Source organism: Drosophila biarmipes, chromosome 2R, assembly GCF_025231255.1.
Source record: "Drosophila biarmipes strain raj3 chromosome 2R, RU_DBia_V1.1, whole genome shotgun sequence".
Lineage (NCBI taxonomy): Eukaryota > Metazoa > Arthropoda > Insecta > Diptera > Drosophilidae > Drosophila > Drosophila biarmipes.
Window position 1 is genome coordinate 21,011,876 of NC_066615.1, and position 20,396 is coordinate 21,032,271.

Here is a 20,396-nt window from a genome sequence, read left to right on the forward strand (position 1 = left end):
CCATATCGCAAGGCTACACTCAGAAAAGTAAAAAAAATGTAAAAAATCATAGGAACTTTATTGCAAAAATATTGTACTATTAACTTAAACGAATTTTCGTACGAATTTGTATTGAAAACCATGCGGTACAAAAAATGAAAAGTGAAAAATACAAGGTAAACCAAAGATCCTTTACAAATATTTTTTTTATAACATACAAATGCATATATTTTTGAAAATTATTAAAAATTGAGTAATATCTTTGAAATTTTCTTAGATGATAATTACTTTAAGCTATATTATATAAAAAACATTAAACATTTACAAGTTTCTTTAGTTGTGATTTTAAATAAAATATATATAAATATATTTATAATTGGAAAGAGTTTATTTAGTTAAGTTGTTATCCAAATGTCTTTAAATACAGCTTTTAAAATTTGTAAAAAATGCTAACAAGTTTTAAATAGTTTCTGTGAAAGGCTTATATCGTGACTTAATACAGAATACTTTCAATTTTATACTTTTTCCAGCTGTTTTTTCTAGTCTTTAAAACCTTAATTTGTGGTAACGACAGCAAGTTTTAAAGACATTGAGACTAAATATCTTAAAATCATGGCCACAGATGTTCGATTTTAGCCTACCTATCTTAATTTCCAAATGTTTTTTAAGTGTCTGAGAAACCTCTAACTTGAGGAAAGTTCTAACAAAGTTTTGAAGAGTTCCTGTAAAAGTCTTAAATCGAGAGTTGTTATCCAAAGCCCCTCCAGACCAGCGTTATGCTTTTGGAACACAGCTGTGCCAGTGGTCCGTCAACTGAGAGTCGGGTTCTGCTCAAACTTGGCAACCGATCGCTGCAATTATGGCCAGTGTGTGGGCTGTCACCAGAACACCTTGATGACGGCATATATAGCCACTGCTGGGGCTGATTGGTTGTATAACCGAGGCCTCTGTGGCTGTGGGACAAATGCTTTATCTCCCTTTGTTTTACTTCGGCGGCACATAAATCTTGAACTTGCATTTACATTCTGTGAGCCCAGCACCCTTGCGACCTTTGGAAATGCAGGTAAGAGTACAGGTAGCTGTGACACCTTGAAGACCCCGAATGGTTGTCATTCTCGGAGGCCTTTCCTTGAAGTCACGCGGTTCTGTTTATACTTTTAGTTATACCAATATTTATGATTATTATGCGTGTTCTTCTTTTTGATCCCAAAGGGTGTACGGAAAATTAGGTTTAAGTGGACGAAATATTGTTTCGAGACGTGAGAGAATTCCCATCAAGGAGAGCGGATTCCCCCAGTTATCACTTTTCAGCATTAAAGATATTTACCATAAATAAACTATATGTTATTACTATTGAGTTATGAAATTCAATCCTTGGGGGAATCACGAAAAAAGCTACTTTATTTCATTAAGAAATAAATAGTTATTTTACTTCGGGATTGCTTATGTTAAGTCACCCATCAATCATTAAGAGATTATCAATGTCTTATAAAAACGTGGCTGTGATTCAGTTACATCATAAAACTTCTGGTTAGCACTGGCATGGCCAACCCACGCCACCGAATGTCTTTTGTGTGAATTGTAGCGCCCACTCTTGCGGAAGTTTATTGAGTTCCCAAGTCCGCAAGAAAGTTCCAGAGGGGTTAAGGCCAAGCCAAGCAACAGTCGTCTGGGGGGACAATCGAACAAACCGGAAAAACCGAAAAACCACCCCCTAGAACAGCAACAGGACATGGACTTCCAGGAGGAACCGGCCAATTCCCAGAACTCCCAGGCCGGGGTCTCGGGACTAGGTAGCCAGGGGTTACTGTCACTGTTTGGCGTCCGGAAAATTTATTTATCACATGAACTTCGATATAGCCGTGCGGAGATCCCAGCAAACTAAATCTGAGAAAAATTCAATGTGTGTAGTTTGTCCAGGTCTTTTATCAAATCAGAATCGTTGTTGCAAGAATCTTAACCGCTGTCCCCGAATTGAACCACCATAATGGCGGAGCTCTTGTCCCGCGAGAAGGAACTCTTCAAGATTAACCAGGAGCTCAACCTGCTGACCCTCAGTTCCGCCGCCGAGGCCATGTATCCGGCCAAAGGATCACCAGGGTCCACGGCGGTGGCAGTGCCTCGATTTGCCACCTTCCAGAAGCACAAGGGTCCGAGCAGCCTGCTCCGGAAGAAGGGAGTAGCCACGGCTCCCACGAAGTCCTCACCCCCAGGCAGAGATGCTGCTTCCACGGCCAGAGGAGCAACCACATCTCCCCAGCCCGATACGAATCTGCTGACCAAATCCAAGGCACCGGACTGGAAGCAAACGAAGACCGCTGCCGCACCCACCTCCCCCACCAGCCGCTTCGTGTCCCGGTTCAGCACCTTCACGCGGGACGTGAGCAGCAAGACGGCCACGTATGTCAAGTACCGGAACCCCAACTTCAGCGAGAGTCCCTCGCTGGACGAACTGCTGCGCAACGACGCCGAGGAGACCGCCCGGCAGAAGCAGGATGTCGTCGAGGTGGAGGTCACCCAGAAGCGGGAGAGCACAACCGTCGTCAACGGCCAGGTCAAGAAGCAGGTCACCAAGGACAACTTTATCAAGTGAGTGGGATAAACAATCATAGCAACCATATCATATATCATCTTGGTAAATCATATTGCTCCTCATATTAGGGACTAACCTATCATTGCCTTTTTTTGCTTTTTTAAAAAGATTATCAGAAAAGATATTTAAATAAATCTAGCAAACTATAAAACTTTCAAAAATACATAGTATTTTAAAAGCAGTCATCGAATTTTATTTTAAATTCTTCGAAATCAAAAAGCGATGTTTGAAATGATAAACCTCCTCTCCCATCAAAGATTCCTCAAGGCCAAGGTGGCCATTCTAGAGGAGGACCACGCCCATCATGCCGGCGAGTTGACCCGCCAGAAGGAGCAGCTAGAACTGGCCCTAGAAGCCCAGCGGAAGTCGGAGAACCAGCGCGACCAGACGATCAGTTCCAACAAGCACCTCACCGAGCAACTTATGCGGGCCGAGCACCAATGCGAGGACGCCAACCGGCGGCAGAAGGAACGGCAGCAGGAGTTCACCACCCAACAGCGGGAGCTGGAGCAGCTGAAGCGCGATGCCAAGGTGTCCAGGCAGACGACCATGAATCTGGAGAACAGACTGTCCCGCGCCCAGGAGGACGCGGACACGGCGCGCCTGGAGCTCAGGCAGCTGCGCGAGGAGCAGCGCGACCAGTTGGAGGTGCAACGCAAGGAGCTAAAGCAGCGGGACAGCCGGATCCGGGCCCTGGAGCGCCAGCGGGCGGACCTGCTCAATGCCTACAAGAAACAGCTCTACCTTATCGACAACCTGAAGCGGCAGACCACCTGCCTGGAGCAGTCGGCGGCCATCGGGTTCGGCGAGAAGGAGTTCAACAAGGTGCTCGAGTGGAACGCCAAGACGTGAGCCCGGCCAGCCCAGGCTAGGCATCTAAGTTAAGCATAACACAGCAATGTAAATAAGTGGAATATAATCACATTTTATGGTCTCATTCGTACAAGTCCCCAAGCAATCTCGTTTCAATTAGCCGAGGGTAACTAGATTAGCCTGCCGGCTGCTGCATCCTTCTGCTTGGCTGGCGGGTATAAAAGTCAGGGACTCGGTTTGGATTGGCACAGAATCATCCAGTCTCTACCAGCGCTCAGTCCCGCCTTTGCACACTGCCCACAACGCTCACCGAAAACTGCAAGATGGCTCTGCGATTCACGCTCACTCTGCTCCTGGTCACGATCCTGGTCTCGGCCATTCTACTGGGCTCCAGTGAGGCCGCCTACAGGAAGCCTCCCTTCAACGGCAGCATCTTCGGCAAGCGCAACAGCCTGGGTAAGCTCACAATCTGCATTTAGATTCAAGATTCCATAGCAACATGCACATCCCCATCCAGACTACGACAGCGCCAAGATGAGCGCCGTTTGCGAGGTGGCCATGGAGGCGTGTCCCATGTGGTTTCCCCAAAACGACAGCAAATAGGACCACGCCCTGGAACTCAGCCTCCGCCACCGCCTCCAAGAACTGATCTCGAGCCTACGACTAACGCACCAGCAGACCAGACAGGTGGGCAGGTGCTGCGCCTGCTCCTGCGACTGAATGGGAAAATGCCGGACGTTAGAAAAGTCATGTATAAAATTTATAGTGTAAGCCGTGCATATAGGTACATAGAACTTATGCCATACATATACATACAATACTCAATAAACTTACAGCACTGAACTCGCTTTTCAAATCGAAATATTCTAATAGATACCTGGCTGCGGACAGCACTCGCTTGAGATACAATGGGATTAAAGGTAAAATACAGTTCGCTGATCTCCACTAGTGGGTTCTGGGGGCTCGGCCGCGCCCCCGATGCCTCAGTTCGTTGACATGCTTGCGCAGGTTGGTTATGTAATCGGTCATGGAGGAGGTGAGGGCCTGTAAAGGGTTACTATTATAATAAAGCAGGAGAAGATGGGACTGATCAGCACTTACCGCATCCAGGACATAGCGGGGAATATAGCCTTTTAGGTCAAGACAGAGCACCCATTCCACAATGCAGCTGTCCGACTTGCCAACGATTTCGCGAAACGCAAACCCGCTGACAATGTTCTGACCTCTGGAATTGTAAGTCAAGTTGTAGTTTTAATTTCACCGAATTTCGTAGCACCCAAACCCACCTTGTATACTTGGATGAGGGCGGAACCCCTGCATATTGCACACTTATCGCCGAAGTAACCCAAACTTTGTCCTTGGTCTTGCCCACGCTGGGTGGATTTGGTTTTGTCATGATCTCCGGCTCGCCAGCCACATTATCCTTAGCATCCTCGAACTCATCCTGGTCCAGTGGCGGTGGCTCCTCCTCAAAATTGACAATAGGGCCCAAGCTCTTGGCGCCCAAGCTATTGCCCAGGGTATCGAAAGGAGTTGTGACTCCCTTGGATGAGCTAGGAAACGTCGCCTTGCAGCTGGACACGCTGCTGGGCAGCAGTGGGGTGTTCGAATCACCATCTGAAAGGGTACTAACACTGCCCTCGCAGGAGCGATTCAGGCTGCTGTTGCCATCATCGCTGCTTAGCTGAGCCACCTCGTCGTCATCGCAGATTTTGCCATTGTAAAAGAGACGACAGGAGCGCAGGTTCACGAAGTCACGGCTTTTCACCATGCCACCTCCACCGCCAACGGATACCTGATAGGTAATATCGGTGTAGGAGTTGATTTTCTGTAATATACATAAAATGTTAAGAGTTTGTTTATCATTTTGTAGCAGGCCCACTTACTCGCACTATTTTGGACTCTAGCAGAGCAGGATTCCACTTGGGACAGTCTTCAATACGATAGAAGAGATCCTCCATCAGCGCCTTTGCGGGGTACTTGATGCGAGCCTGTGGAATGAATACTTTATAGGATCCACATCGGGTTTATCATCTGTCCCAACCCACCGTCAGCTTGTAAATTTTGCCAATCTTCTCCCGCTGGGTGCTGTGTATGGTGTCGCCCTTTTGGGTCACCTTCTCCACCTTCCAGTCGCTGGACTCGATGATCTCATAGGCCTTACGCAGGCAATCCAAGCCCATCTGGTTGTACTCCTCATCCTGAAAGCCGAATGAATAAGAGCGATTAGTAGAGCAGAAGAAACTTCAAGAAATACCCTTGCCATCTGAACAGGCTCTATTGATCAATGAAGTTTTGAAAATGCGCTCAGCATCTTATATGGTCGCCAGATATACATTCTTATTCCGTACGGACTTAAAAATGCGCATACATGAATATCTTACCTCCTCGTCCTCCTCGTCGGAGTGGCGAGCTGTGTCCAGGGGTGAATAAAAATCAGTTACACTTTGCGGAGGTCGTTCGTGCTCTATCAGAATAGCCGGCTGATCCATGGGGGTGCGATCGTTTGAGGTCATTGCTTAAATATAGAGTACAATTTAATGGCAATCTGAAATTGGTGTTGGTGCTGAACTTACTTCGGAAATAGTGTTGGGCATGACGTTCCTGGGGAATCACCCTGCAGTCCAGGAACCAGGCTTCTCCCCAAGCCAGTATAAATGAGGTTATTATGAGGATGACTTCGAATACTTGTTGCTTGGAGTCCAGCCACTAAAGAGAGATTAAAAAGTTAGTTATAGGACAGTCAAGATGGTAGATTTCTTGATATTACATCGAATACAAACACCTTGGAGATGAGAAACAAACAGGAACCACTTGTAGAGAGCTGCAAATGAATAATAAATAAATATAGTACATTCAGTTTAGGAGTGCTAGACAAGTCTCTTCTTAACAAATTTCAAGACATATAAATTAGTTAGGAATTCCATGACTCAAAATACTAGGAATCCCTTATTTTTAAGGGGCTGGTGAAACCCACCGCTATAATGGACCAGTGATTGATGTACAGTATGGCGTAGAAGAAGATGAGGACCACAAAACGGCAGATGGCGATGGCCACAACATCGAAGAGCGACTTGTAGATGGTGTACTCCACGATCTGTTTGTGGAAGGCAGTGAATATGTTGTCGCCGTTGATCTGCAAAGCAAAGTGAACAAGTGAGTCTTATTAGAATAAACCCTTTATCATGAATGGGTGAGTCCCGGATGGATGAATAATCCTGTGTCATACCACAATGCAGATGAGCCAGAGCAGGGAGACGAAGACCAAGTCGAATGTGACGAAGAGGCAGAAGAATCGTCGCACCACGGACATCCGGCCATCGGACATGTAGCCGGCTAGGAACTCCTCCGTGATCAGGTTGATGGAATGTGCTCGGCCTGAAACCGGAGGAAGGTTTATTACTCGTACGGAACATATGGGTTTATCCAGTTCTGTTCTCACTCATGTCATACTGCATGTTGTAGGCGCTATTCCCCTGCCGTGCATTGGACAATATGAGCTGGGCGGTACTGCGGACATCACTCGGATCCATAAGAGACATGGTGGCTGTATTTTAACTTAGCTCATGTCTTGAATACTGGAAAACCAGGTCCAAAAGTTATAAACAAAGGGAACATCGTACTCATCACATACCTTGGTTTTCAAGTGTAAATAGACTTTGCGATCCCAAAAACTAGGTTTCAAATCTGGAGCAGACGCTAGTGGCAGATTGTCGGCACTTATAGATTATCGATACGCACAAGTGACTCGTCAGCCTCGGTTTCTTTGTTTTTTCGCAGCCATAAACAAAACGAATCATATCATATTGCAAGAACCCGCATAATTGGCAAAAAGTAACTCCCTATTTCCAGGAACTGCTACTTTATGTTGGAAATTAACCTTTAATACTGCAAAAACTAAAGACGTTTCCGGTTTAAATATTAGTAATATAGGTTTATTTGCCCTAGTTTTATAGTTTTTGTTAATTAAACTATCTGAACAAAAGGAAAAACAGCTGATTAGTGCGTCGCACTTGCAGAGCAGAAAAATACCAAATTGCCTAAAAAATACCAGTTGTTTAACCGCGCTTCTAAAATATTCAAAACTCGCTAATCTTCAAAGCTTTATTTAAAATTCCTTTAATTACTTAAGTGAATTGATATAATTTTGATGTCGTCATAGGGCTTATCCGTCTTGGGATTCGCCTTGGAATTGCAAATGTTGAGCACCACTTCCATGCCGCGGTAGACCCGTCCGAACACCGTATGCTTATTGTCGAGCCAAGGCTGAAAAAAAGGACAAATTAATAGTTATATTAATTTAATTGACAAATATATCTCTACCGTGGGCAGGACTGTTATGAAGAACTGGCTGCCATTCGTGTTCGGACCCGCATTCGCCATGCTAACCGTGTAAGGACGATCGTGCTTTAAGCTCGGCACAAACTCGTCCTTGAAGTCGCTTCCCCAAATGGACTTGCCGCCCGTGCCCGTTCCCGTGGGATCGCCAGTCTGCACCATGAAGCCCTTGATCACGCGGTGGAAAATATGTCCATTATAGTACCTATTAGAAGAAAGTGATTAAAATTTATACTTGAAATCGCTAACAAAAAATCCTACCCATTCTTCGCATGCACGCAAAAGTTCTCAACCGTTTTGGGAACCTCCTTGAAGAACAGCTTGATGTGGACGTCACCTTTCGTGGTGTGGAGCACCACGTTCTCGTAGATACGTTGCACGACTAGAATAGATCAAATATTTGGTATTAAATTGGTCTTGAAAGTTCACATAAGGATAACCTTCGTCTTGAAATATTGTTAGCGTGCAATTAGAAACAAGTTAGTTGTTAGAAAGGATGGATCAATTAGAGAAGCTATAACCAAATACCTGTGGCCTCCGGCACCGCGATAATATCCTCCTTGGAAGGCTTCTCATTGAATATATCACGATCCACATCCTGGAGGTCCGAGGGCAATCTTCGGCTGAACAAGTAGAAGCGGTTTTTTCTAAAAAATAAAAGTTGAATTATAAATTATAAATATAGACATTTGTATTAACTAACTTGTAGGCTGTGCAAAAAGCTGTGGGATCATTCAAAATATTCTGCAGTGCCGGGTTTTCACTGGCCTCCTGCTCCATGGTTATGGCAGCCTTTTGTCGCTTGATTCTTCCCTGGAAGAGGGCCACCTGCAGGGGCCGGATATTGTCCGTTTTCCCCAGAATAGTTACACAGCGATTCGTGACCACGTTGATCACCTTGATGCCCAGCATCGTGGGGTAGAGCAAGAAGTTGCCAGTGCTATCGAACAGAATGTTGAGGGTTGTGTTTTGGGCCGTTTTCTCCAGATCGCGCTCAGCCGCCATTCTGTAAGAGGTATATTATTAATATAGCATACCTAAAATAAACGATATATGTAGCCTACCTCCTGCCAAACTCCATGTTGGGCAGCGCGTGCTGGGTCTGCTGCATTTGGGTGTATGTGGAAAGCGCTTCATCGAATACTCGGATCAGCTTTCCGGTGTTGAACTGAAAAACGCGAACCTTGCGATCTGTGGAAATGGCGGCAAAGCGCTTGCCATCCGGCGTGCAAGCCAAACCAGTGACTTGGGTCTTTTGCTTGGCAAACTCAAAAAGGCCTGTAAGGATAATGTTTTCAATGAAATATGGGACAGCTTTACACCATCAACAAACTATACTTGTGTCCAGTTTGGAGTCGAAGGTGACCAGGCGCTGGGGAAATTTGTAGTCGTGCTTGGAGTTCTGCCAGTACTCCAGAATGCCATTGCGATCCACGGATATGACTGTCTCCATGGCCACATTCAAGCACATGGCCACAACAGGCGCAGAGTGGAGTTTCTCCAGGGTATGCAGAACCTCTCCACCTCCCTGTCCCTCGTAGATGTGGATGCGGCTGCTCTCCGAGTCCGAACTGAATAGTATAGTAATAGTAATGCTTACTGCCTAATCTTTAATGTTTAAAAGACCTCTTACATGGCCAATCCTTGCACCGCATCACCAGGTCCATTTATCCACTCACTGCACTGTGGCGTGTAGCCCAAGCGAATGATGTTGATCATGTCAAAGTTGACCACATCGAAGACTTTGGCTGTCTGATCCGTGGCCGCCGAGCAGAGCAGGGTGCCGCTGTCATTGGTGGTCAGCGATTTGATGGGCACTAGATGGCTGCGAAAGTGCTTGACAAACTCTATGCCCAGCTCGCCCTTCTTCCAGAACTTGATGTGGCCATCCAGACTGGCGGTCACCACGAAATCCGTCTTGGTGCAGACCAAGTGGGTGATCACATCGCGGTGCATGTAGCTCCTCTCGTAGCTCTCGGCGTTGGGCAGGTTCTCCAGGTAGATGTGCTCGTAGGGCAGGACTATTTATGGGATCATTTAAATGTTATAATATATAAATAAAGGAAATCTGCTCATATGTACCCTTCTTTTTCTTGGCCGGCACAGGGGCGCTCTGCTCTGAAGGCATGGGACCTATCCAGGCGTCCTCCTCGGGCGCCTCTTCTGCCTGCGGTTCCTCCTCATCCTCCGGAGCACTGCGCTTCAGATCCTCCTTGGTTTTGTCACTCATTTTCGGATATTTGATCAATTTAATGAAATAAACAAAAACACAGGGAAAGCGGATGATATCGATAGACCGGCTGATATCGATTTTTGCCGCCAATCAGCTGTTTTCGGCCACGGTGAACGGCTGTCGGCGCTGCCCAGCGAACGGCAAGATTTTCGCATTCACACAAATTGCAAACACAACAAGGCACGGAGATTTAAACAAACTTTATTGTATATAAAAACGCAAGCCCAGCGATGCAGAACACAGCGGACGCGGAGGGCGCGATGCCCAGTCGCGTGGCAGGGGGCGCGGCCAAAGACGGGGACGATGGGGGCGGAGGCAGCGGCAGCGGCGGTGGCAGTGGAGGTGGTGGCAACAACACAAACAACAACGCTAGCGGCATCATTGTTTTGAGAGCTGCGCTGGGAGAGAACGAGACGAGCGCGGTAATCAATAAATGGCGGGTTCGCGAGGGACAGTTCGTGTCGGCGGCCCAAATCCTGTTTCTGTACACGCCGATGGCCGCGGATGGGCTGAAGCCAGGTGCCGGATCTGGAAAGGCCGACTCCTCCGTCCAGAAGTACAAGTCGCAGCGCGCCGGGGTGGTGAAGAAGCGGCTCCGCAAGGACGGGGAGCTGCTTTCCAAGGGGTGAGTTTCGGGGTGGCTATGGGGGCTGCTCTGGGGCAGTGGGGGGAATGCAATTATGCAGTCGTATACACACTAACCGAGCCTGCCCTTTAGGGATGCCATTCTGGAGTTGTCCGAGTGCATACACACCACGGTAATCAAGGACATGTGCGCGGACTGCGGAGCCGACTTGCGTCAGAACGAGAATGTGAGTATATGGCCTAGCCGCCAGCCACCCATCCACCCCATTGAATAATTAACCCGGCGCTTGAACCCACAGGGACAAACATCGGAGGCCTCGGTGCCCATGGTGCACACCATGCCCGATCTTAAGGTCACCCAGAAGCTGGCCCAGAAGCTCGGACACGACGACACCCGCCGCCTGCTGGCCGACAGGAAGCTGGTACTGCTCGTCGATCTCGACCAGACGGTTATCCACACCACCAACGACACGGTGCCGGAGAACATCAAGGGCATCTACCACTTCCAGCTGTACGGCCCGCATTCGCCGTGGTATCACACGCGCCTGCGCCCCGGCACCGCGGAGTTCCTCGAGCGCATGTCGCAGCTGTACGAGCTGCACATATGCACCTTTGGAGCGCGCAACTACGCGCACATGATTGCCCAGCTGCTGGACCCCGATGGCAAGTTCTTCTCGCATAGGATTCTGTCCAGAGATGAGTGTTTCAATGCCACCAGCAAGACGGACAACTTGAAGTGGGTCCTTAACTATTATTTATACTGTCCCAAACTTATACATTTTTTATTACAGAGCTCTGTTTCCAAATGGCGATTCCATGGTGTGCATCATCGACGATCGGGAGGATGTGTGGAACATGGCCTCCAACTTGATCCAGGTCAAGCCCTACCACTTCTTTCAGCACACGGGTGACATTAATGCCCCGCCGGGTTTGTCTAAGCATGAACTGGACGGCGAAGGCGTTGATTTCAAAGGTGAGCAGTCCAGCCAACCCATTACTTATTGTAACTAAAATATTATCCACATCTTGCAGAGATTACCGAGAAGAAGGACGACAAAGACAAGACGGAATCCAGCAGCGAAGTGAAACCAGAAGACCCTGACAAGGGCGACAATACAGTCTCAAGCACAAGCAAAGATGGTGAGGGAAACGAGGAATCGGTAGACGTGTTCGAGCTGGAGAGCGACTCCAAGGATCCCGAGATTTCCAATTCCTCGACCGCCGCAGAGGCGCCCAAGGAGTCGCCTAGTGATAAACTAAATGGCAAGACTGCCGCAGAGGAAATCATGGTCGTAGACGATAGTTCATCTGGCTCGCCAGATGCCGAGAAAGCGGCCAGCGATGGCGAGGACGTAGTTGTAATTGATGAAAATTCCAAGGAGAGCACAAAGGCCGAGGTGGTGGAAGCCACGCCGGCAGAAAAGAGCGATGTGGTGCCGTCATCCACCACATCGCCGGAGGAGAAACGGCCGAAGAACGATGAAGACGTGGCCACCACGTCAAAGAGCACGCCCAGCCTTCGGGTGCCGCTCGAAGGGCAGAAGCAGATTGAGATTGAGGACCCCGACGATTACCTGCTTTATCTGGAGGTCATACTGCGCAACATTCACAAGCGATTCTATGCCATCTACGACGAGACCACGGAGATACCCGATCTGAAGGTCATCGTGCCGAAGATTCGGTGTGAAGTGCTGCGCGGCAAGAACCTGGTGTTCTCCGGCCTAGTGCCCACGCAGATGAAGCTGGAGCAATCGCGGGCGTACTTCATCGCCAAGAGTCTGGGCGCCGATGTGCAGCCGAACATTGGCAAGGGGATCACTCATCTGGTGGCGGTCAATGCGGGCACCTACAAGGTAAATGCCGCCAAAAAGGAGCCCGCCATCAAGGTGGTCAATGCAAACTGGTTGTGGACCTGCGCCGAGCGCTGGGAGCACGTGGAGGAGAAGCTCTTCCCACTGGACCGCAAGGTGCGCAACAAAGGCCGCCAGCCACCCGCCCATTGCCACAGTCCCGAGCACGTGGTCAACTACAGTGAGCGCTCGGAGATCTCGCCGTCGAGCAGCAAGCAGCAGGAGGAGCAGAGTGGCAACTTCCGCGAGACCCTCAATCCGCTGCTGGTCTTCACCAACGCGGACATCGAGTCGATGAACAAGGACTACGAGACGTTCTTCGAGTCGGACTCGTCGAGTGACGAGGGACCCGTAAACTTCGGTGAGGCTTTTACCTAATAAATGCAAACCACGTGGAACCGTCTAACTGCTTAATACCTTAAATAATATCTTTCAAAGCTGCTGAATCTCATTCGAATGTTTTTTATCATTTCAAGAAAACCCACCAATGGACAAGAAGCTGCTGAAGCGAAAGCGCGAAGATGATAATTCCAATAGAGCACATGACTTCTTCACACGCAGCGAGGACGTGATGATCGGCGCGCCGAATGTCTTGGAGTTTGACATAAGCTCAAACGAGGAGGGTGATGACAATAATGAGAAGGAGGACGATGACGATGAGATGCCCAGCGCCAAGTTTCGGAGAGGTAGGAGGATGACAACCTAGTGTGGTTCATTGACTTTTAACTAACCATTAAACCTTTCAGGGGAGGATCTGCCGTCCGACCTGGAGATTGGCTCCGACTCGAATAGCGAGAAAGACCCGGAGGACGAGGACGACGGCGAGTGGAACATGATGGGCGCCGCCCTGGAGCGGGAGTTCCTCGGCCTGGAAGACTTTGACATTTAGAAATTTCGCAACATCCACGATCACCAGACAGGAGCCTGGGTCCCCGCATTGGAGGCCTGCTGCCCGGCCACTCAAGACATTTTAGTTTCACTGTAGACCATGGAGGAGCGCAATGGGTTTCGTGCTAGAGTGGAGCACCCCGGGTACACTTACGCTTAGGGTCCGCACTGTATGTATTAGCTGTTAATATGTACTTTTAGAGTAGCCAGTAAGAGATCGCACATCGGCGGGCGCCTCGGTCCCTTGGTCGCAGTGAATTTTTGAATCAAAAACTCTCAATCTGATCTAATGTAAATTGAAGTCTACTGTACATGTTTTAAAAATAAATTCCGTTCCAGCGGACTAGTACCTAGTGTTTAATTTAATATCGAATGTACACCACACCAGTAGTTGTTTATTGTTTGCGTTGTGTTTGTAATACAAATCCACATTAAACTTGAACAAATATACTAGTAAAGCCCTGCTGAAGTTTTACTCTTCGCTACGTTTTGTTGAGGGCCCGCTGCTCCTTGAAGCGGCTAACCCGCTTCTTGGGCGCGTGCGAGTCGATGAATTTGCCCTGCGGCAGGGGTTCCGGTTCCGTGGGCTCCTTTTCCACGAGGTCGTGCATGACCTTTTGGTAGGCACTCATGTCGCGCAGGTCGTCGTCCAGGGTGCGCTCCTTCTTCTTCGGTTTCCGACCCTTCTTGCCCTTCTTTGGTTGCTGGTTGACGACGTGCGGCTCCAGCTCCACAGCTGCTTTGTTCCGCAGAATTGACTTGGTTGTAGGGTCGGTGGCAGATGGTTCTTCCTCAGAAACAACTGGCTTGGAGAACTGCAAAGCAGAAATATTAGGCTTTACCCTGAGATCATTAGGATAATCCTACCTGGCTCCTAGGATCTTCGTAGGCTGATCCACGCGCGGTTTCCCTCATTATGGGTACCTTAACCTGCTCCTCGCCCTCAAAGCCATTAACATAAATGGGAAACGAATTATTCAGCTGCGCCAGGTCCTTCTCATATTTCTCATAGAAATCTCCTGGGTTTCCGGGTATGGCACCTTCTTGATCACTTTTGGCGGCAGGCACAATATCGGAATGTGTGAAACTAATGTGTAATGTGTTGATTCGTCCAGTGGACTCTTCCAAAATTCGATTGAGCAAGTCGAAGTCCTGGACACTCTGGTTCTCCTTGACGAACTCGATGTTTTTTTCAACTTTTTGCAGGATTTCCGAGTTGGTTATCCGCTCTTTTTTACTGGCTGCTGGTTGGGGAGTCACTGGGGATTTGACTGGTTCGTCCAGCTTTATAACATCCCTGGAGTTCTTTTTCGCATTGGGCAGCATCTCGGCCACCGTTTCCTCCCTTCTAAACTCCAGCTTTTCGTCGGCCAGGGCGAAGGATATGCGCCGTTTATTTGTGCTGGCTTCAGGTACTATTTCAGGTTCTTCAAAGGGCTCCTCGGGCGGCATGTTTTCGTCGACCTCCTCTTCGTCGCTGGCCTCCATTCGCTGCTCGAATATCATGTCCTGCAGGTCGTCCTCCAGCATGACCACCACATTCATCAAGTGAATCAGCTCGTCGCTGATGAAGTTCACCTTCTGTATCTTCCGCATCTTCGCTTTGAGCACCTGCAGCTGGTCTCTGAGGAAGGGCACGCGCTCTTCGCTGGGCAGCAGGGCCATCTGTTCACGTATGGTTTGCACCTCCTCTTCCTGGTCACCATCATCCTCGTCGTCTGAGGTGGGCTTCTCAATTTCCACGGGCTCTTTGGTGCCTGCAATACGTTTTTTGGCACAAGGAGTTTCTGTTTCTCCGGACATTAGCCGACGCACTAGTTCATCCGTGCTTTTTAGGCTTTCTTCAGCTTCTGGGCTGAGCTCTGCAGCTTCGTTCTGCTCCTCAGCTTCCAACCTTTTCCAGAGTTCCTCCTCCTGCTCTTGTGTTAGGGTTCCATTTTCTTTATTAGCTTCCTGTGGTGATTGATCTTCATTTAGCAGGTCTTGCAGTTGCTCTTCGTTGATATTATCGGGATCTAGGCCTAGTTCCTCCATCATCTCACGCTCTTCCAGCTTCCTCAGCACTTCGTCGCCGCTTCCCGGAGGTTCTGCCTGCCGTTTGAGGCGCTCCTGTTGCTTCTGCTGGCGCACTCGCTCCCTGTGCTCGGTCATCCACTTGTTGTGCGACTCCTCGTTGAAATCCTCCACGATTTCCACCTGATCTCCACTGGGCATTGCTCCTTCCGCCAGTGGAGTATTGAGTTTGTTCCTGTGAGGGGACAGGCATGAGCATTACTTTATCCTATTCCAGTTTCAGTAACCTCAAGAACTTACTGCCACAGATCGGACTCGATTTCCAGCTTCTTCAGCTGCTCCTCGGCCAGTTTCAGGCGGTGCCGGCAGATCTCCTTGGCCTTGTGTGCGGAGCAGGCGGAGAAGTAGCCCTCGTAGTGGCCCACCAGCAGCTCGTTGGTGTGGATGAGCTCGCCGGGCATCAGAGCCTTCCGGCCAATAGGCACCATAACCTCCACGCTGAGCTTCTGGGCGAACAGTTCCAGATTCCGGATGGTGCTCTCATTGTCGCTCTTGAAGGCCTGCCAGCGCTCCGTTTCGCCGGCGTTCTTGTCGAGGGCCTATCGTACACGTAATCCCTTCGTAACTCCACTTAAATTAATTAATAAACAATAAAACCTGTAGCAGAGCATCTTCTCGCCGGTCCATTTTTGTTGTTGCTGGTCCCCAGATGATATCGATATATTAAGTACCAGGGTTTTGCGAGTAGTTTCAAAACTAAATTATATTTTTTTTAACACTATAAGCGGGCCATTTTTTAATGTTTATTTTTGTATAATTTCCCTTTAATTCTGATCGATAACACTGATCAAGAACGCGGCCAAAACTAGACGGTCATCGATATTAGTAAGCTTGAATCTATCGGTTATCGGTTACAGTGTGACCTTCTCTTGGATTATGTAAACTTTTAACCGCCAAAATTTAAATTTACTTTATTTGTAAATACGAGAACATAGCTACCGATTCAGAAAGAATATCTTAGTTCCTTATATTTATATAAGGCTCAACTCAAGAATGATATTTTCTACATGGAATAAAGAGGGATTACCTAATTCAATGCCATTAAATAGATTGCCCTTACTGATTTATTCTAAAGAATTCGCTATATAGACTTTTGAAAATTCACAATTATAGGTGCAAACGTCCTGTACCAACATAAAAAACCTTAGTGGGTCGGTCAGCTTTCAGGGTCTTATGCAAAACCATTTCCTCATATGGCACGACCGATTTATATGTTATATAATCTTTGCCACAACTATCAAAATTGCTTTTTCAGTTTGGCAAACAATGTAGAGATAAGAGCAGATAGGAGATAATAAATCTGCCAATTCCCATTAAGTGATAACCAATCTCCGGCCACCATATGTTGCCTTTCGATTAGGGGGCTTCCCGTTTCTGAAGAGCACGCCAAACAGTTGCAGGTTATTACGAAATTAGAGTGTGTTTGATTTGAACTTTATTAGGCTGCGGGCATTTGCTAAACACAAGCTCACTCGTAAATATTAAAAACGCATCCCAGATCAGCGGGTTGCTCACTACGCTACTGCCTGGACTAGGTCACATCGTCAGATTGCTTCGTGGGGGCGCCCTATATGGGGCGATATTGTTCGGCTAGTTCAAATACATTTAGATTTCCACTCTCGACATGACCTGGGGACATGGGCTTCTGGTCGATTGAAACGGTATATACATAGAAAATATACAGGGGGCTAAAGCTTTTGATGTCCTACGATCCGCGCACCTCAGTTGCGGTGCGCATTGGAAGCTGAGCTTCCGAGCACAGGGAAATTCTTGGTCAGCTCGTGCGCCTGCTGGTGGCCCTCCAGGTCGGCGGTGATGAGGATCTGCTTGCACACCTTGCAAACCTCAAGGGTGGGCACGGATTTGCGCTGGGCGGGCGAAAGGCTGTTCAAATGTTGTTTGTGCACGAGATACAGTTCCTGGAAGTTGAAATAAGAGGATTAGCCTGCTTATAATCAGGCACACGACCAAAGACTCTTGCCTGTTGCTTGCTTATATCGGGCAACATGGCCAGCAGCTCCGGGAACAGGTGGTTGAAGGAACTCAGCATGGCGCACTGGCAGTGCTCGTAGTACGCTTGACCCGAACAGGATCCGTCGCGGAACTTGGACGACAGCAAGCGAAATTCGTTTAATGCCTCTGGGGTCTTGAGTAAGCCCATGACCTCGTCCACCAATTTCTAGGGGGAAAAACGCAGGTTGCGTTAAATCTTTAGCAATAACAAGGTTAATCTCTTACCTGGTTCCTGTATCCGGTATCTGGTGGATCGGTGTACGTATAGGGGCTAGGTACAATGTTGTAGGACTCGCCCAGCGAACTGGTGAACGTGAGATTGTTGGGCAGCTTGGCCACCGAGTTGACCGTCACGTTGGACACGAACCCGGGGGGCGGCTTGAGCGGTCCGCCAGATCCTATGCCAAGTGGAGCACGTATTGGAGTAGCTGGAGCCCCGTTGGATTTTTGTTCGTTGTTATTGTTTTTCTCCTTCTGCTTGACCGCCTTGGGCTGATTCTCCTGATTGTTCTTCTTATCCTTCGGTTTTTTATCTTTTTTGTTGGCCTGTGGCTCCTGGACATTATTGTTATTTGCCTTGGGAGCGGGCCGCGATGTCGGTGTGGGCAAAACCGGCGCAGGTGCCACCTTTGCCTTGCGGTTCTCCAGCTCCCGCTGCTTCTTCTCGGAAGTTGGCTTAGACCAGTTCAGGGTGCCAGGTCCGCTGGCTGGCTTCGCGGCATTCGCTCTGCTGGAACTGGCACTGGCACTCGGTCCTAGGCTTGGAAATTCGGACGCCGTAAGCTTGGGCGCACTCTTCTTCAGGGCCTCTTGCCGTGCCTTGGCCTCGTCCTCCTCTTTTTGCACCAATTGCAGCTTGTGGAAGTTGCTCGGATTGGCCACCGACACGTAATCATCGGCCAGGGACCGATGCTTGGCCGAAATATTCGTCATGGGCACTGCAGAGCCGCTGGGCAGCATGTCCTCCTCCAGGTTGCGCAGGTTTTTCTTGTTTCCCTTGCCCGGCAGAGCGGGAAAGTCTAGCTGCGGTGCGGCTGTCTTCTTGGGCACTGCTGCTGCTGGTCTATTGGACACATGCAGGAGCATTCCATTGCTGGCCGCTGGTCCAGTGCGGCCGCCGGAAGCTGCCGCATTTGTGGGCTTCTTGAAGACAGCAGCCACGGGATGCTGGGACTGGGCAGCTCTGGCGGCGAGGCTGCTGCCAGTGGCGCCGCCAACGCCGCCTGCATTTCCCCCTCCCAGAGCCGGGAAGTTCTCTTTGGTTCGAGCAAGACCCGAGGTGCCACTTAGGTTGCGCATCGAGGGCGGCGGTGGTCTAACCAGAGACACGCTGGGCGCCGTGGAGGCGCCTCTCAAAGTGGGGAACTGCTCCTCGTTGCCGGCATCGATGCTTACGTGGCGCTGGCTACTCGTCGGCAAGTCGTCCAGGTAATCGTTTTGCTCTTCGTTTCTATAGCAATAGCGGGTGTTAGGAACTTTTCACACACCGAATGGCAGCCCACTCACCTGGCTCGCATGTTGGCTATGCCCTGCTCCGTCTGGCCGCTGCGTCCGCGCGGTCCCAGGGTAATCTCCAGCTGCAGGGTGCGCGTCTGCTTGGCCTGCTGCTTGTTGAGCGACTTGCCGTGCACGTTGGCCACGTGCGCCTTGTACTCGATCTCGTTGCGGAAGGCGCCGACGAACTGCTCGGTGGCGCACTTGCCCTCCTCGCAGAGGAAGTGCTCCTGCCGAAAGTGGTCCGCCAGATCCTCATAGTCTTTGTAGAACTCATTGCAGCCGTCGGCGTCGCAGAAGTGGCAGAAGTAGTGCTCGCGCCGCAGATGTCGGAACAGCTCATCCCGGTCCAAGTAGCGCTTCTTGCAGAACTCGCACAGCGGATGGCCGCGATGCGAGCGATTGTCCGGGTCACCCTTGGTGTTGTGCAGCTGCAGCTCCGCCTGCGTGTAGCACCTGCGCTCAAAGGTAAAGATCTTGAGGGTCTCCACGCAGAGGTCGCAGTACAGCAGGCTGTGCTCGCTGCGCACGTGGTTGCGAAGGCCCTGGAAGGTTCGGTATGGAGGGGCATCGCATCTGCAATGTATAATTTGTAGAAAGGGGATTCCCCAAATCGGCGGGAGACACTCACTTGGGGCACGGATGGTCGAGCAGCTTGAAGAACTGCTGCTGAATCTCGGCGCTGCAGAAGCCGATGCGGTACTTCTTGCTGTAGAAGTCGGAGCGGTTGTTGGCCTCCAGCTCGCGGTAGGGCAGCTTCTCTAGGGTAAAGAGGACCTGTAAGGGGAATGCAATTAGAAAGGGGAGTCTTTGAAAGGCCAGGCAGACTATACCTTGGACAGGACGTGGCGGCAGATGGGGCACTCGTTCTGCTGGCAAAGCACCCGCATCCTAGTGGAGCACTCGTAACAGACGGGGTGGTCACAGTCCCCGATTGAATAGATGTCCACGTTCTTGAAGCACACCACGCAGGCATTATCGTCGATGCCCACCGCCTGGCTCTCAGTGGCGTCCGGCTTGGCCGCGGAGTTCTCCGTACCAGTGGGGTTGGGCACCTGGGATCTGGGACGGCGGTGGTAGGACGTCCTGGCCGCCGATCTTGGCTTTCCGTTCTGCATTTCTCTAGAGAGTTCGCGGTGAGTGGAGGGGGAAAGTTACTTGTTGCCAAGGGCACTTGGAAATTGGAGCGCAGTGACTGCTCTCAGGCGAATCGGCCGTGTTCCTCGGGTTCCGGGGGCTTTTTTGCCTGCGTTGGACTCGGCAATCAGTAGAGTGGGGGATATTTGCAACGCCAACACGTTTTTTAACGAAAAAGAAAAACTCTGAACTTGGGAAACCGATTGCCGTTTATCGATAGGCCAGATGACAGCCCTGGAGAAACCGATAACGATAAGTTATCGATAGCAGACGTTGGGAACGCTGAAAAAATCGATAAGGCGCGGGAATTTAACATTTTAGAGCGCCAATGGTGGCCGGCTAGGGAACTGATCGCGACGAAGCGCCACTGTGGCCAAAGACGGTAGCGCCTGATTGGATC

General features: G+C 49.5%; 7 protein-coding genes and 1 long non-coding RNA gene across 9 annotated transcripts; 4 read left to right on the forward strand and 4 right to left on the reverse strand.

Moving 5' to 3' along the window:
• Positions 1–776: 776 nt before the first annotated feature.
• On the forward strand, positions 777–1,326 carry LOC122818136 (uncharacterized). The gene is made up of 2 exons (XR_006367606.2): positions 777–1,042; positions 1,192–1,326. It is a non-coding gene; the product is annotated as an uncharacterized LOC122818136 (long non-coding RNA).
• A 479-nt stretch (positions 1,327–1,805) lies between these two features.
• LOC108022932 (testis-expressed protein 9) lies at positions 1,806–3,526 on the forward strand. Its single transcript, XM_017092144.3, has 2 exons — positions 1,806–2,568; positions 2,830–3,526. The coding sequence occupies exons 1-2, from the start codon at positions 1,967–1,969 to the stop codon at positions 3,422–3,424; spliced, it is 1,197 nt and encodes a 398-aa protein (XP_016947633.1). The 5' UTR covers positions 1,806–1,966; the 3' UTR covers positions 3,425–3,526.
• Positions 3,527–3,665: 139 nt separating this feature from the next.
• On the forward strand, positions 3,666–4,233 carry LOC108022933 (neuropeptide SIFamide). Its single transcript, XM_017092145.3, has 2 exons — positions 3,666–3,841; positions 3,903–4,233. Exons 1-2 carry the CDS (start codon positions 3,709–3,711, stop codon positions 3,986–3,988), a joined length of 219 nt encoding a protein of 72 aa, XP_016947634.1. The 5' UTR covers positions 3,666–3,708; the 3' UTR covers positions 3,989–4,233.
• On the reverse strand, positions 4,124–7,381 carry LOC108022930 (steroidogenic acute regulatory protein-like). Its single transcript, XM_017092143.3, has 12 exons — positions 7,020–7,381; positions 6,828–6,963; positions 6,615–6,763; positions 6,363–6,521; positions 6,156–6,209; positions 5,962–6,094; positions 5,770–5,903; positions 5,434–5,586; positions 5,272–5,376; positions 4,672–5,213; positions 4,487–4,610; positions 4,124–4,429 (listed from the first exon to the last, which is right to left on the reverse strand). The coding sequence occupies exons 2-12, from the start codon at positions 6,925–6,927 to the stop codon at positions 4,331–4,333; spliced, it is 1,752 nt and encodes a 583-aa protein (XP_016947632.1). The 5' UTR covers positions 6,928–6,963; positions 7,020–7,381; the 3' UTR covers positions 4,124–4,330.
• A 94-nt stretch (positions 7,382–7,475) lies between these two features.
• Positions 7,476–10,037, reverse strand: LOC108022739 (peptidylprolyl isomerase domain and WD repeat-containing protein 1). Of its 2 annotated transcripts, XM_017091830.3 has the most exons (9): positions 9,806–10,036; positions 9,357–9,744; positions 9,062–9,294; positions 8,788–9,001; positions 8,427–8,729; positions 8,252–8,370; positions 7,985–8,105; positions 7,709–7,928; positions 7,476–7,651 (listed from the first exon to the last, which is right to left on the reverse strand). In XM_017091830.3, exons 1-9 carry the CDS (start codon positions 9,951–9,953, stop codon positions 7,505–7,507), a joined length of 1,893 nt encoding a protein of 630 aa, XP_016947319.1. In that variant the 5' UTR covers positions 9,954–10,036; the 3' UTR covers positions 7,476–7,504. The 2 variants fall into 2 exon arrangements, 1 of the variants encoding a protein (XP_016947319.1); XR_007764126.1 differs by lacking the exon at positions 7,476–7,651 and having other exon boundaries at positions 7,788–7,928; positions 7,985–8,169; positions 9,806–10,037.
• Positions 10,038–10,106: 69 nt separating this feature from the next.
• LOC108022737 (RNA polymerase II subunit A C-terminal domain phosphatase) lies at positions 10,107–13,625 on the forward strand. The gene is made up of 7 exons (XM_017091827.3): positions 10,107–10,581; positions 10,675–10,768; positions 10,841–11,277; positions 11,333–11,514; positions 11,574–12,752; positions 12,868–13,077; positions 13,138–13,625. The coding sequence occupies exons 1-7, from the start codon at positions 10,187–10,189 to the stop codon at positions 13,278–13,280; spliced, it is 2,640 nt and encodes an 879-aa protein (XP_016947316.3). The 5' UTR covers positions 10,107–10,186; the 3' UTR covers positions 13,281–13,625.
• LOC108022738 (unconventional prefoldin RPB5 interactor-like protein) lies at positions 13,613–16,137 on the reverse strand. Its single transcript, XM_017091828.3, has 4 exons — positions 15,950–16,137; positions 15,593–15,891; positions 14,147–15,527; positions 13,613–14,094 (listed from the first exon to the last, which is right to left on the reverse strand). The coding sequence occupies exons 1-4, from the start codon at positions 15,977–15,979 to the stop codon at positions 13,762–13,764; spliced, it is 2,043 nt and encodes a 680-aa protein (XP_016947317.1). The 5' UTR covers positions 15,980–16,137; the 3' UTR covers positions 13,613–13,761.
• A 633-nt stretch (positions 16,138–16,770) lies between these two features.
• LOC108022939 (E3 ubiquitin-protein ligase ZNF598) lies at positions 16,771–20,225 on the reverse strand. Its single transcript, XM_017092152.3, has 6 exons — positions 19,693–20,225; positions 19,491–19,636; positions 18,872–19,435; positions 17,591–18,815; positions 17,334–17,531; positions 16,771–17,271 (listed from the first exon to the last, which is right to left on the reverse strand). The coding sequence occupies exons 1-6, from the start codon at positions 19,975–19,977 to the stop codon at positions 17,074–17,076; spliced, it is 2,616 nt and encodes an 871-aa protein (XP_016947641.1). The 5' UTR covers positions 19,978–20,225; the 3' UTR covers positions 16,771–17,073.
• Positions 20,226–20,396: the final 171 nt, after the last annotated feature.

Coding starts and splice junctions, on each gene's coding strand:
- LOC108022932 (XM_017092144.3), top strand. CDS start 1,967: ATGGCGGAGCTCTTGTCCCGCGAGAAGGAACTCTTCAAGATTAACCAG. Junction 2,569..2,829: donor ACCAAGGACAACTTTATCAA/GTGAGTGGGATA, acceptor CTCCCATCAAAG/ATTCCTCAAGGCCAAGGTGG.
- LOC108022933 (XM_017092145.3), top strand. CDS start 3,709: ATGGCTCTGCGATTCACGCTCACTCTGCTCCTGGTCACGATCCTGGTC. Junction 3,842..3,902: donor CGGCAAGCGCAACAGCCTGG/GTAAGCTCACAA, acceptor ATCCCCATCCAG/ACTACGACAGCGCCAAGATG.
- LOC108022930 (XM_017092143.3), bottom strand. CDS start 6,927: ATGTCTCTTATGGATCCGAGTGATGTCCGCAGTACCGCCCAGCTCATA. Junction 6,522..6,614: donor TCTGGCTCATCTGCATTGTG/GTATGACACAGG, acceptor TTTGCTTTGCAG/ATCAACGGCGACAACATATT. Junction 4,430..4,486: donor CCCGCTATGTCCTGGATGCG/GTAAGTGCTGAT, acceptor AACCCTTTACAG/GCCCTCACCTCCTCCATGAC.
- LOC108022739 (XM_017091830.3), bottom strand. CDS start 9,953: ATGAGTGACAAAACCAAGGAGGATCTGAAGCGCAGTGCTCCGGAGGAT. Junction 8,106..8,251: donor CGCGGTGCCGGAGGCCACAG/GTATTTGGTTAT, acceptor GATCTATTCTAG/TCGTGCAACGTATCTACGAG. Junction 7,652..7,708: donor TCATAACAGTCCTGCCCACG/GTAGAGATATAT, acceptor CCTTTTTTTCAG/CCTTGGCTCGACAATAAGCA.
- LOC108022737 (XM_017091827.3), top strand. CDS start 10,187: ATGCAGAACACAGCGGACGCGGAGGGCGCGATGCCCAGTCGCGTGGCA. Junction 11,515..11,573: donor CGAAGGCGTTGATTTCAAAG/GTGAGCAGTCCA, acceptor CACATCTTGCAG/AGATTACCGAGAAGAAGGAC. Junction 13,078..13,137: donor CAGCGCCAAGTTTCGGAGAG/GTAGGAGGATGA, acceptor TAAACCTTTCAG/GGGAGGATCTGCCGTCCGAC.
- LOC108022738 (XM_017091828.3), bottom strand. CDS start 15,979: ATGGACCGGCGAGAAGATGCTCTGCTACAG. Junction 15,892..15,949: donor GAGAAGATGCTCTGCTACAG/GTTTTATTGTTT, acceptor CGTGTACGATAG/GCCCTCGACAAGAACGCCGG. Junction 14,095..14,146: donor ACGAAGATCCTAGGAGCCAG/GTAGGATTATCC, acceptor TCTGCTTTGCAG/TTCTCCAAGCCAGTTGTTTC.
- LOC108022939 (XM_017092152.3), bottom strand. CDS start 19,977: ATGCAGAACGGAAAGCCAAGATCGGCGGCCAGGACGTCCTACCACCGC. Junction 19,637..19,692: donor GCCGCCACGTCCTGTCCAAG/GTATAGTCTGCC, acceptor TTCCCCTTACAG/GTCCTCTTTACCCTAGAGAA. Junction 17,532..17,590: donor ATACCGGATACAGGAACCAG/GTAAGAGATTAA, acceptor TTTTCCCCCTAG/AAATTGGTGGACGAGGTCAT.